General features: G+C 44.0%; 1 protein-coding gene across 5 annotated transcripts in view; it reads right to left on the bottom strand.

The window, feature by feature from the left end:
• Window positions 1-14968, bottom strand: part of SMARCA1 (SWI/SNF related, matrix associated, actin dependent regulator of chromatin, subfamily a, member 1) — a 254961-nt gene that overhangs the window by 121451 nt on the left and 118542 nt on the right. For all 5 annotated transcript variants that reach the window (XM_068251160.1, XM_068251157.1, XM_068251159.1 and 2 more), the window contains 2 exons: window positions 13108-13229; window positions 1483-1635 (listed from right to left, as the gene is read on the bottom strand). In XM_068251160.1, the coding sequence (XP_068107261.1) occupies window positions 1483-1635; window positions 13108-13229 (275 nt within the window). The remainder of the gene's footprint in view (window positions 1-1482; window positions 1636-13107; window positions 13230-14968) is intronic.

Genomic DNA, 14968 nt, shown 5'->3' with positions numbered 1-14968 from the left:
AGGTGAGCAAAAACGCTAGGTAAATGATCACAATAGAGCACTTGCTAAGCCAAAGCACAAAGGAGCAACTCTCTCTCTGTACAAGTCTCAGGCAAGCATGGAGAAACGTAACATGGCGGCCGCTATTTATAGGGTAGGGGCTGGCCAGGGTCCCCCTCTGTGATTGGCTGCCGTCAGAGGGCCTGGGAGCCCTCTGATTGGCTCTAAGGACATCAATCTGGGCTATGACGCTATTCGAGCTCGGTACCGAGCTCGAATAGCGCCGAGTTGCTCGAATAGCTCGAATAGTGAATGGGCTATTCGAGTGTACTCGGATAGCCCATTCGAATAGCTCCAGCTATTCGGAGCTCGAATACCGAGCTCGAATAGCTGAAAAAGAGCTCGAATATTCGAGCTACTCGAATATTCGAGCTCTGCTGAGCACCACTGGTCCTGGGTCATCCACTCCTGGAAAGATTGGAAACTATCTTGGATGTCTCTCACCATTTGGTAATAATCTCTCTCACTGTAGAAATGATTCCTCACACATACGCCCCACGTGCCAGAACTCCAGTATTCACGTGGTATGCCAATGCAGAAGCACGCTGAGACTCAGTGGACACTGGGAGGCAGCAGACTGGTTAAGTATTTACATGCTCGGGCAACAGGGGGGGGGGTATCTGATGTTTGGGAGACAGCTGAATGGGGAAGCAAGGCATTGTCACAAGACAGATTCAAAAGACATTTCATGCTGAAAATGATCGGGAATCGGCCTGCAGTGCATGGGCAGCCAACAGATCTCTCTCTGATCGAATCTGGAGAGAGATCTGTCTCTTGGTTCTCTCTGCCCCATACATCGCTTTGATGTATGGCTACCTTAAAGGACAACTATAATGAGAGGTATGTGGAGGCTGCCATATCTATTTCCTTTTAAGTAATACCAGTTGCCTGGCTATCCTGCTGATCCTTTGCCTCTAACCCTGATAAGCATGAAGCAGATCTGGTGTTTCTGACATTATAGTCAGATCTGACAAGATTATCTGCATGCTTGTTTCTGGTGTGATTCAGACACTCCTGCAGCTAAATAGATCATCAGAACCGCCAGGCAACTGGTATTGTTTAAAAGGAAATAACTATGGCAGCCTCCGTATTCTTTTTCACTTCAGCTGTCCTTTAAGACTTTATCTTCTTGAGCAAGTCAGGGATACTCTCCTACAAAAAAACATTATACAGATCACTCTAATGGACATAAACCAAAATATGTAGATATGCAAATACACGGAATACAATTCTAATGTTATGCAAATAAACTGGATACACTTCTAACGTTACTTTCTGTAATTCATTTTACAAACCACAGCTATGCTGGGAATAAGACAATTGTTTTTAGAAAAAAGATGACAGACACATTTGCAAGGTAAAATAATATTTCCGCACACAGTTCCACTTTAAATACTATCACTCTTAATTGCTTTTCATCCCAAGAGAGCATTCATTTCCTACCATTGCTTGTAAATCGACTTGAGGATTCCAATCTGAATCATACAAAATCACCACATCAGCAGTTGCCAAATTTATTCCAAGGCCTCCAGCACGAGTACTCAGCATGAAGATGAATTTGCTGCTGTTCGGTGCATTAAATCTTTCTATGGCCTCCTGGAAATAAAAGGTGTTTTTGAAATATTATATATTTCATATACTATTATAGCTAAATATAGCACTGCACATGATAGAATGTAGGTTTGTCATTGTTGAAAAAAAGAAAATAATATGATTGCCTTTTATGGTTATCTAAAACTATGGCCACATGCGCCAATCAAATACTGTAAAATGAGAACGTTGTCTTGGCAGCCAGTGGACTCTCAATCATGACGCAACATTTTTTGTATTCTCACCTGGATTTCTGTTTGCGCTTTAGGGAGGAATTCCTTAAAGTGTACCAGAGCTAATTACATAGCAAAAATCGATACTTACCCGGAGCTTCCTCCAGCCCCATAAGCACATGTGAGTCCCTTGCTGTCCTCCCACGGTCTGCCATTCAGCCGCGATCAGCCCCGGTAACAGGCTTAGTCTGGGTCTACTGCAAATGCGCGGACCTCCCGCCCATGCGCAGAAGACCCTGGCTGATGCGACTGAGCCTTTTACTTGGGCTGATAGCGGCTGAGCAGCAGACCGCGGTAGGACGGCAAAGGACTCACACGTGCTTATGGGGCTGGAGGAAGCCCCAGGTAAGTATCGATTTTTGCTATATAATCAACTCTGGTTTACTTTAACACAAAGCTGTCAAGGTCCAATATTTGTATACCTAAGTGTATGCCCCAAAGGTGACTGCAAGTACATATTAACATACACTACAGTATATGTTAATATGTACTTGCAGTCACCTTTGGGGCAGCATCACTTTCTCTGTGTCCAAGAAGCCTAAGGATCAAATAGAATACAAGTCTTGACGTATCTGACTTATCAACACAAACTAAAGTCTATATTTGCTGCCAAAGGGACACAACTAAATAGGGACTAGATCAGCTTTATTTTTGACAAAAAAAAGTCTATTCCTGGGGATCAGATTAAAAAAATGTGAAACCTTGAGGGAAATACCCTTCATAGATTGTGCACTGAGTCAAGATGTGCTTTGTAAGTGCTGGATTTTCATCATGAATAAGCTTGAGCAAGTCTAAATTTCTGTTGACCAGGAAACAGAAATGTAAAAGATCTAATATGAATCCAAAGATGCCAATCAATTAACCAACAGCTATGCAGGGCCGGATTTCTACTTGTCACCGCCCAAGGCCTGGTGTCACCAACCGCCCCCCCCCCCCCCCCTCAACAAACAAAATGATCAGAGAAGCAATTAGCATCAGTTTACGCAATTCTGCAAACTCAGCACATTTTTTCCCCCTCGGGGGGGGGGAGGGGGGAGAGACGAAAACCCCGTGCTTGACCGACAAAACTACGTGATTGAGTGTGGCTTTGTGTGAATGACAGTAAAAGTCGGTACTGACACTTGAAAAACTGGAAAACTTGAAAAACTTGAATGGACAGTGCTTGAGTGACGATTGCTATGACCATTATTTATCGCTGGTTCAGGGGCCTTGTGAATTAGTTATCCTGAAGCAAATAAAATACTTACCTCACTAGTGGAAGGCCTCTGGTTAGTCCAGAGGCTTTCCAGGACTTCTTGCAGCCCATCATTCCAGCGTAGGTTGCCTTAGTTTCGTAAGAATGTTAGCGCTGCAATGGACGAGCGTGTCCAAAGGCAGGTATGAGTAAAGTCTGAGCATGCCCTGTAGAAAAAAAAAAGACACTTGTGCATGGAGGAAAAAAGCCATGCATAAGCACCTTCGTTGTAGTGGGCATGCACAGTCCTTATTCACACATGCCCAGTATGGACACACTCGTCCACAACAGCGCTCACACACTGAAAAAACGTATTCGATCAGAAATTGACTCATTGCTGTAAGGGTGGGGTGTAAGAAAGTACGGAAAACCTCGGAACTATCCAGAGGTGCCCTACTACTGAGGTGAGTATCTATATATACTGTAAATGTATTTGCTTCAGGATTTCTTTAAACTAACTGCTAAGAGGGTGGGAAAAAGTTACTGTATACTTACCTGGAGCTTTTTCCAGCCCTCTGTCATATCTGAGGTCTATCTGTGCCATTCTGGTCCCCTCTATTGTGCTGCTGTCGGTCCAACTAAAGTCTGCAACTAGCTCAACTGGCCGGGAGTGTTCTGTGCATGCAGTGGCAAGTTTTCTGAGCTGTGCATCTGCAGAATGCTCCTGACAACTGAAGCGTGATTGAGAAGGTTCGCAATTAGCCGGCAGAGTGCATGGGGTGACAGCGGCACAGTAGAGGGGACTGGGAGGAAAGTGAGACCTCAGATACTACGGGGAGCTGGAAGAAGCCTCAGGTAAGTAACACTCAACTTTTACCCACTTAAAGTGATTCTAAAGTAAAAAAAAAAAAAATGATTTGAACTTACCTGGGACTTCTTGCAGCCACCTGGAGTCATCCTGACAGCCCACAATGCCCTCCTGATTCCCTCCAACCAGCAGCGGGAACCCCCGCAAAGCTGGTCAGTCACTAGCTACTGTGCATGTGCGGCCCCGAGCCGCACACACCAATTACGCTTCTGTGGTCGGGAGCGTTCTGCTCATGCGCAGTACCCGAAAATTACTACAGCGCATGTGCAGTGCACTCACGGTAGTGGGAGCGCAATCAGAGTACGCACAGCCCAGGGCTGCACATGTACAGTAGCTGGCGACTGGCCAGCTTTGCAGGGGTCCCTGGAGGGAATCAGGAGGACTCCATGGGCACAGGATGACTTCAGGGGGCTGCAAGAATCCCCAGGTAAGTTCAAATATTTTTTTTTTCCTTTACTTTAGAATCACTTTAAAGAAAGACTGAACTGAAAAAAGTCAAAATAAGCATACACAAGTCATACTTACCTACCGTGTAGCCTACCCCTCAATCTCTTTCTCCTCTCCTGCGTCCTGTTTGTTCACTGTGATCAAGAGAATTTTCCGTCCATCATTTTGAAAATGGCCATTACCCATAACAGCTTTCTGGTCAGCACACAGTTAAACTGTAACATCGTCCACTTGAGCCATAGGGAAACATGAACATTACCTGGTACATCAGTTTTCCTCTCAGCTATAACTGACAGCAACTGATATTTTACTGACAGCAACTGATATATTTCAGATCTGACAAAATATATTCAGAACTGGAAGGGATTATTGTCAGAAGAAAATGGTGAGCTTCTGAGAGGAACTGATGGCAATGTAACTATGTAATGTTCATTTGAAGTTACCTCATGGGCTCGATTCACAAAGCGGTGCTAACCCAGTTAGAGACTTTAGGCATGATAACCATTGCACCACGCTGGTGAAAAGCCAGTTTAGGCGTGATAAGTTTAGATCGCGCACAAAGTCCCGCACACAAAGCAGCGCCATTAAACTTTATGCGAAGTGCACCAGACTTTGCTAGCGCAAAACTTTTGATCAGCTGTGTACTGCGGTGCTAACGCAGTTGGTGCTTAAACTTACCATGCCTAAACTTATCACACCTAAACTTATCACACTTAAACTTATCATGCCTAAACTGAGTTTAGGCATGATAAAGGGCTTTTCACCAGCCTGCTAACTGTTAGCACCGCTTTGTGAATCACACAATCAATGTGTTTATTTTAAATATTTTTACTCAGTACAGGTTCTCTGAAAGGTGTGTGTGGGTGTGTATATATGTGTATAGTGTGCGTGTACTGTGCGTGTACAGTGTGTGTAGTGTGTGTGTTTTTTAGATTTGAGCTATTCACATTTTTTTTACTGTGATACAGCACAGGTATAGACAAGTTGCTTTACCAAAGGCTGAACTTGTGTCCCTTCTCTCTCCTCCATGCGCTGGATCAGCAGCAGCTGCAGCACACTTCTTCCATAGTCCTCTCCACCAGTTTCGAAGTGAGTTGCAGAGCATTCCCCACCTCTCCATTCCCTTGATAGGCTGAAACCTTTCAGGAGGGTGGAGCAGAAGATGTCAGGTTTCCATGACAGCAAGCTAGGCTGTATGAGCGTGCGGCCGTTCCCAGCAGTTTACATGCATCCTGTAGCTGCTAATGCCTCTGCTCTCTGCCGGAGTTGGGAATGCACACTCGCCTAGTCACCCGCTGCACAGCTCACACGCTGCTGTGTGCAGAGCAAAGCGGGAGGGCGGCTAAGGACCAAACGGGGTGTTGTAACTGTGACCTCAGGCTCAGTCTGGAGTGGACACAGCTCCTCACCAGCGTGCCGCCCCTTACATTGTAGCAAAATCTGTCGCCCTAGTCCTGTGCCTTGGGGGCCTTCCCAGAAATCCGGCCATGCCGCTATGTAAATTTGACCAACAATTCAGGATTCTGTTTATCCCTTGGAAATATCTGTTCTGATCAACAGAAACATGCTTCCATGGCAACATTTACCCTTAGGCCCCGTTTACACTTAATCAGTTGCTCTCAGCTAAAACTGAAAGAAAACTGATTTTCATAGTAATGTCCATGTTTTCCTATGGCACTTTTTACACTTAACGCGTTTTAATCAAAATCTTTTTCACAATGCACTGCTATGGAAAAACGCGTACCAACGCGTACTAACGCACTAACACATACTAACACACATTAACGCACACCAACTGATTAAGTGTAAATGGGCCCTTAGTGTTCATAAACAAAAAAGCAGGAATAGAACAGATGCATTATGGTTAGAAGGATAATTTTCTCTACAAGTACTATATCTACTTGAATATAAGCTGGATTTTTGGGTCCCAAAAGTGTGTGTGGGAGGAAGGCTGGCTTCTTTTCGAGTCATGCAGAATCCCATATACAGTGCACAAATTGTAAGTGTACCTGTATCTATAGCTACTGTACCTCTCCTCATCCCTGGCAGCCATCTTACTGTTCTTGTAGATCTGTATTCACCACTAGAGGTCCAGGCTTCACTTTCATGTAACCGCAGAAGAGTACACTGCTGTAACAGAGACAGGAAGATGGCTGCCCGCGACAAGAAGACAGTGAAGCCTGATACCCTAAAGGTGAGTACTGAGTTGCAAGGACGGGAAGACAGCTGGCAGAAACGAGGAGAGGTAACTATAGATACAAGCTCACTTCCAATGTACACTCTGCATCGCATCAGTTAAATCAACAGTAGATTTACTTATTATTATTATTGTTTTTTTTTTACATCAGGACTTGGAACTGGAAATGACAGTTCTAGCTTCAGCCAAAAATGATGACTTCTATAATAGGGTCCTCTTTCACATATCCTTACCCCCACTCTCACTTGCTGACTTGGACCTAGTTTAAAATGAACCTGATGCGGGATATGTATAACATACACAGGGGTGGCTGGGGGGGGGGGGGGAGGGGGCACCGGGGGTTTGACTTATAATAGGGTACTTATAATAGGGTCACTAATTATTAGGTTTTTTAATGGGTAAAAAATGGAGAGTCGGCCAATACTCTGGTCAGCTAATATTTGAATATATACGGTATCTAACTGGATGGCAGATGCATTTGTCAGCTATATGTAAATGCAATGCTGGGGAGCCATACTTTCTGACCACCCAGCACAACAAGGCTAAGAGCTGGATAATGGAAGAGGTTACACAGGCAGCCCAGAGCAACTGCAGCTCTGGGCTTCCGATATCGCTACCAATAAAACACAATGGCAGCGCAGTGCGATGTTGCTGCCTTAGTTTGCACTGTGCTGCCTTAGCGATGGCAAGTATTCAGACAGGTACAAGACAGGACTATAGATTGGAGCGTAACTAGTAGCAACCGCAGCTCACAGTCATGTCCCCAGAAGCAGAGCAAGCTGGCTAACAACAGTCACCAGCAAGCATCCACACAGACAAAACTACAGGAAAGAACATAACTAATAGCAACCGCAGCCTATAGTTACGTTCCCAGAAACTAGAGTAGCAGGAATACTACCAGTCACCAACGTGGTGATGGCAGAATCCAAGCTATCTGTATACAGGACTTCACTGATCCACCACAGATGCAGCGAACGTCCATCAAGCATGGAACTAGGCAAAACACGATAAGAAAAATAACAAACGACTCAACTAGCGAATAAATATATATTAGCAAGACTGCATATATATTTATCAAGAACTAGCTAAAGCACAAGTAATAAGGTCGCTACAAACTACAATAACAGAACTATACAGAGTAACAAGGTGCCGTCTACCTCGGTAAACCTGATTAACAAATCAAATTACTGCATCTTAGGTAAACCTAATACAGATAATAATGCGAAAAACCTCTGTTTCAATCCCGATGGTGTGTGTCCCATTAATACCTGGGGATTGGAGAGAGAGAAAGTAAATCAGTAACACGTAATACAGTATCATAAAAAAACATTTCAAGCTGAACATTTCATTCATCCCCTTGCGGTTGATGGACTCCAACTTTCTCATCCACCGGGCCTCCTTCTGTAGGAAAATCCGGTCTTTGTTCCCACCTCTCTGCAGCATGTATACATTGAGTTAATTTTTATTCTGACACCAGAGTAGGGATGTTCAACATAAGTGCCTTTTTTAATTGCATGGCAGCAATTACACTCCAAACAGGGAAAAGTACCCCTTTTCCCTGTCAGGTCACTAGTACATTGTTTCCTGGTTGACAGATCAACCCTGCTCACCCTGTCACGTATTGTTTTACCTTTCTTGTTGGAGAATAAAGGTGGCTCAGTGAATAGCATTCCAAAACTTGGGTCATGCTGAAGTATGGGCCAATACTTCATAACGACCCCCTTAATCATTCCAGACTGTTTACAGAATGTCTGCACAAACGGGATCTTGTTTTTACTCTGGTTGTTCCCCTGTCTACTACTATTCAACAGGTCATCTCTTGAGATTTGAGCCACCTCCTTCTCCACTTTCTCAAGCTCATCTTTCTTGTACCCCTTCTCTAGAAATCTGTTAGTAATCCGTTCTGCAGCAACTCTGTATCCATGGTCTGTGGATGTGACTCTCCTTGCCCTAAGATATTGCCCCTTAGGGATACCTTTCACCACTGCAGAGTTATGGAAACTGTCCGTTCTTAAAAGATTGTTGCGATCAGTCGGTTTCGTATACAACTTCGTATGTAATCCCTGGGGTGAAACCGAGATCGCCACATCTAGATAGTGGATAACCTCTGTGGAGTGTTCCAACGTATATTTAATGGTTGGATGGGCATGATTTGCCTCATCCACCATTTCCCTCAGAGTTTCCACTGGACCCTTCCATAAGATAAGAATATCATCCACAAACCGAAGATACCCGTATATCATATGACAATATTTGGGATTCTCAATAAACATCGATTTCTCTAGTTTATGCATGAAAAGGTTTGCAAAAGAGGGAGCTACAGGGGATCCCACGCTAGTGCCCTGTTTCTGTAAATAAAAGTCATCACAAAATTAACTCAATGTATACATGCAACAGCATATTTGTTGTCTATGCCTTGAAATGCCCTTGTGGGATGTTTTATGTGGGTAAAACCACTAGATTAGTAAAATCAAGGATTCAGGAGCATAGGGGTGACATTCGTGGTTATAAGCCAGGATAAAAAAAACTGTGACACCCCAGTAGCCCGACATTTTTTTGAATGCGGACACAGGGTGTCACAGTTAAGATGGCTAGTTTTGGACCACGCACCACCACTGCAGAGAGGTGGGAACAGAGACCGGATTCTCCTACAGAAGGAGGCCCAGCGGATGAGAACGTTGGAGTCCATCAACCCCAAGGGGATGAATGAAATGTTCAGCTTTAAATGTTGTTTATGATGCTGTATTATGTGTTGCTGATTTAATTTCTCTCTCTCCAATCCCCAGGTATTAATGGGACACACACCATCGTGATTGGTTGGGGGTGTCGGTTGGAGGGTGGTAAGATGGATCTGTGGTCCAACTATTTGCAACAGAGGTTTTTCGCATTATTGTCTGTATTTGGCTTACCTAAGATGCAGTAATTTGATTTGTTAATCAGGTTTACCGAGGTAGACAGATATAGTAGTGCATCTGATCAGAGCCCTAAGGGGTTAACAAGACTTTGGACTGTGTGATGTCAGTGATCAGCTGACTTGTCAGCTGACAAGATGGAGGTGGTCCAATTTAGAGTGTGGTTAGGAGTATGTATTTATTCACTGTGTGCCATTCAATGTATGTACACCTGATGAAGGGGATATGCCCCGAAACATGTCGTGTAGTACTGGGATTTGATAAAACGCAAGTTTGAAGCCAATTGAGTGCCTCCTTCATATTTACTACAATGAACCGTGTGTGGAGTGGTGACCCACAGAGGGATTGTGCACCAGCGACATAGACCTTACAAGGCCTATTCCACAGGGACTCGCTGCAGTTTGCTTGTTGCACCTTCTCATTCAAAGAATTTTCTTTATTTTCATGACTATGAACATTGTAGATTCACATTGAAGGCTTCCAAACTATGAATTAACACATGTGGAAGTATAGTACATAACCAAAAAGTGTGAAACAACTGAAAATATGTCATATTCTAGGCTCTTCAAAGTAGCCACCTTTTGCTTTGATTACTGCTTTGCACACTCTTGGCATTCTCTTGATGAGTTTCAAGAGTTAGTCACCTGAAATGGTCTTCCAACAGTCTTAAAGGAGTTCCCAGAGATGATTAGCACTTGTTGGCCGTTTTGCCTTCACTCTGTGGTCCAGCTCACCCCAAACCATCTCGATTGGGTTCAGGTCTGGTGACTGTGGAGGCCAGGTCATCTGGCACATCACCCCATCACTCTCCTTCCTGGTCAAATACCCCTTACACAACCTGGAGGTGTGTTTGGGGTCATTGTCCTGTTGAAAAATAAATGATGGTCCAAAAAACGCAAATTGGATAGAATAGCATGTCGCTGCAAGATGCTGTGGTAGCCATGCTGGTTCAGTATGCCTTCAATTTTGAATAAATCCCCAACAGCAAAGCACCCCCACACCATCACACCTCCTCCTCCATGCTTCACAGTGGTAACCAGGCATGTATAGACCATCCGTTTACCTTTCCTGCGTCGCACAAAGACACGGTGGTTGGAACCAAAAATCTCAAATTTGGACTCATCAGACCAAAGCACACTGGTCTAATGTCCATTCCTTGTGTTTCCACTGGTCTAATGTCCATTCCTTGTGTTCTTTAGCCCAAACAAGTCTCTTCTGCTTGTTGCCTGTCCTTAGCGGTGGTTTCCTAGCAGATATTCTACCATGAAGGCCTGATTCACAGTCTCCTCTTAACAGTTGTTCTAGAGATGTGTCTGCTGCTAGAAACTCTGTGTGGCATTGACCTGGTCTCTAATCTGAGCTGCTGTTAACCAGCGATTTCTGAGGCTGGTGACTCGGATGAACTTATCCTCCGCAGCAGAGGTGACTCTTGGTCTTCCTTTCCTGGGGCGGTCAGCATGTGAGCCAGTTTCTTTGTAGCGTTTGATGGTTTTTGAGACTGCACATGGGGACACTTTCAAAGTTTTTCCAATTTTTCGGACTGACTTAAGTAATGATGGCCACTCGTTTTTCTTTACTTAGCTGCTTTTTTCTTGCCCTAATACAAATTCTAACAGTCTATTCAGTAGGTGTAATGAATGGCGGAGATGCCGCCGCGCGGTCTGGCGGCGGAGCGGCTGTCTCCGCGTTCAGAGCGGCGGTTTCCGCACAGCGACATGTGTCTGGTTTGTCTGGGCCTTCTAGTGCACACGGAGAGGGAGAGTTACGCACCCGCGCTAGAGGACAGGACCTTTATGCCAACAGGAGAGACATCAGCTGATCCGGATGATCAGCTGATCCCAGCGGAACTCCTGATTGGCTGAGCGGCTGGGGGCGGCGCTGATGAGCGCTGGAGTATATATAGATCTTGCCTTTCAGTTGCTGGTTGTCTGCCATTGCGAATACTTACGTGTGAGCACTCAGACCTCAGTCAGATCTTACAGTGTGTTAGAACCAGCAGGAGCTGGGAATTCACACTTAGCCAGATTACCTTTGTATATATTCTGTTATACTCTAGACCAGTTCCAGGGTGTTGAGACCAAGGACCTCACACCCAAGCTTAGGATTGCTGTGTCATTACTCTGTTATACTCTAGACCAGTTCCAGGGTGTTGAGACCAAGGACCTCACACCCAAGCTTAGGATTGCTGTGTCATTACTCTGTTATACTTTAGACCAGTTCCAGGGTGTTGAGACCAAGGACCTCACACCCAAGCTTAGGATTACTGTGTCATTACTCTGTTATACTTTAGACCAGTTCCCAGGTGTCGAGACGAAGGACCTCACACCTCAGATTAGAATTGTGCTTATGTATATCTGTTATGACCTTCTGCTTTGCTGACCTCTCTCTTGCTTTCTGATTCGGTACCTCTGCCCATCTGTCTACCAGTTACTGACCCTGCTTGTATCCGGTTACCGAATCAGTCTTCTGTCTTTGTACCTTATATGCTCATGTGTTGCCGACCTGGCCTGTCTGACCTTCCTGGCTGTCACTCGTCTCTCGAGTGATTAGTCTATCTGTACTTCCTTGGCACTAATCCACCAGGTGTCAGTTAGCTGCAAGGACCTCCTGTATCTCAGAGAGGCTTACCTGCAGTTCAGTCAGTGGTCTATTCCCATTAGGAGTCCATTGGCTGCAGTACAGTCTGATTCCCAATCCACCAGGGAATCCTTGGCTGCAGTACAGTCTGATTCCTATTCCATCAGGGAATCACTGGCTGCTGCTCTATCTCATCTCTAGAGATAGCCCCTGCTCGGCCATAGGTCACCTGCTCCTCAGGTGTCCACTGGCCGCAGTAGTGTCTGTATCTCCCGCTCCACGGGAGACAGCCTTCTACTGTTGCACCCAAACACTTACACATTATTAGGTGTCCAGAGGTTAGTCATACTTGTATTATTGGTGATTCTGCAGATCATCAATAATCAGGTATACATCTGTATTCTTGGTGATACTACAGATCACCAATAATCAGATTTTCTCTGTGTGCTGACACCAATCGTTACAGTAGGACAATCAGCTGTGCATCCACCTGACTTCTCCACAATGCAACTGATGGTCCCAACCCCATTTATAAGGCAAGAAATCCCACTTATTAAACCTGACAGGGCACACCTGTGAAGTGAAAACCATTTCAGGTGACTACCTCTTGAAGCTCATCAAGAGAATGCCAAGAGTGTGCAAAGCAGTAATCAAAGCAAAAGGTGGCTACTTTGAAGAGCCTAGAATATGACATATTTTCAGTTGTTTCACACTTTTTGGTTATGTACTATACTTCCACATGTGTCAATTCATAGTTTGGATGCCTTCAGTGTGAATGTACAATGTTCATAGTCATGAAAATAAAGAAAACTCTTTGAATGAGAAGGTGTGTCCAAACTTTTGGTCTGTACTGTATTTTTTAGCCCTTCTGATGTTTTTGGAAGTACTAATATATAGATGTAGGTGACAGAATTTCAGCTGCCCATTAGTGCCTTTGTCTTCCTGCTGCTGCACTAAGAAATCCAGCCAGAAAAACATCAAAAATGTAATTATATGGGCACAGAGTGTAAACTATAAAACTTTACAAGATAATTTAAACAGTTGAGCCTATGAGACATATGTGACTTTACCTCTCTTTCTTGATGCGGTGTCTGCCCATCTAGGCGGCAATATTCATAGCCACGCCACATACAGTAGTCCTCCAGAATGTCAAGTAGTCGGGTCATTTGGCTAAAAATCAGAACCCTGGAGCCTATCACAGAAGAGTATTACTAATTATGTTGTTACTTTAAATTCTTTTGTCACCAATAATACACAAAAATCTAAATCATATTTTGTTCAAGCATGCAAATGCCCCAATATTGTCTGGTGTTTATCTTTGATGTGCTATCCTAATACATATAGTGGTATCTTAAAATACAGCATACAAGGAAACTAGGAAAAAAGTGTAAATGTATACAATTCATAACACACACTATATTGCCAAAAGTATGGAAAAACCCTGCTAATAATTCAGGTGTTTATATCATGTCCATAATGAAGCACCTGGGCATGCTGATTGAAGAATACTTCTAAATCATTTGTGAAAGAATGGCGAATTCCAGCATGATATCGTGACGGGATGCCCCCTCTGCAATAGGTCAATTTGTGACATTTCTTCACTACTAAATATTTAATGGTCAGCTGCTTTGCATTTTGTCAGACCAAGCAGTCAATCGACTCAAAACAGATAAGTCTTGGAGTGCATACATTTTTCATGGGCCATTTCACCTGTACAGATTTTTGTTGTGCTCATTGCAAACCACTGTGGAAAACCAAATGGTATGACTTTTTCCATACTGTCGAGCATGTTCCATTCATCTGATAAACAGTATGCATCTGCTCCAGAGTAAAAGCGTCCCTTGCAATGGAACCTAAAGCAGTACAACAGAAGTAACCGCAGTCCACACCCGAATTCAATAAGGTGCATAGATAAACGGCAATAGAAAAAGATGATTGGGTCTTCACCCGGATTTAGTAGTGCATTTAGCTTAGTTTATTTGTAGTATTATAGCCAATAATTGCATAACATTTTGGTATGCAGGCCTGCGCTTACAAAAAGCTTGTGTGTCGAAGCAGGGCCAGCGCTACCATAGAGGCAAGGGGGGCAATTGCCCTGGGGCCCCAGAGCCTGCAGAAGCCCCCAAGGTGCCCACCCATCTTGGGAAGGAGGGTCAGCAGCCGACTCAGGGGCCAAGGAGGGAAAATGGCTACATCAAAGGGCCCCTAATGCTGCTTTTTGGTCAGGGGATGTTTTTTGGGGGGGGCTCCCTGGTTAATTTTAACTGGGGGCCCCATTGTAACTAGAACCGGCCCCGTGTCGAAGCATTGTGCGTTATTTGGCTATACTACAAATAAACTAAGCTATAACTGCTAAATCCAGACGGAGACCCAGTCATCTTTTTTGATTATCTTTTTGTATTGCCTAAAGCAGTGTAACCCATTCCTGCAACACAGATTTGGTAGTGCTCCGGATGGATACAACACATGGTGAACCAAACCTTATTTTCTAAACACTCTGAATTACTGTTTGTTTTCTCATAGACAGGTCACAAATCTCCAGGTTTTCATTTTTTACATTCAATCTTCTTTCTGCAGTAAGTGCCTCATTCATGTAGCTATGGCTAATCACTACTACAAGGAATTCAAGACCGTGTGCAAGCACACCTAGTTTTGACTCCCTTTAGCAGACCTGCGAGCCTGCCATTCAGATAGCAAGGGGGAAAGAGGTAAACTGCTACTAAAGATTGATACATTCTCTGCATTGCAAAGGTGCCTTAAAGGAAATGTTCGTATCTTTTATGAAAATGGAGTTATGCTTAAAGGCTTTTATTTAATATAAACAAAGAAAATGTTTAGGAGGCTTTATAAAAGGCCTAAAAGAGCCAAGGATTAAAAGAACAAGGTTATACAATGTATGTTACAACACTGCCATCTACAGGAACTAGTGTA

The sequence above is a fragment of the Hyperolius riggenbachi genome, chromosome 8 (genome assembly GCF_040937935.1).
Source record: "Hyperolius riggenbachi isolate aHypRig1 chromosome 8, aHypRig1.pri, whole genome shotgun sequence".
NCBI classification, from domain to species: domain Eukaryota; kingdom Metazoa; phylum Chordata; class Amphibia; order Anura; family Hyperoliidae; genus Hyperolius; species Hyperolius riggenbachi.
The sequence above is the reverse complement of the archived record's forward strand: the minus strand, read 5'-3'. Positions and strand labels throughout refer to the sequence as shown.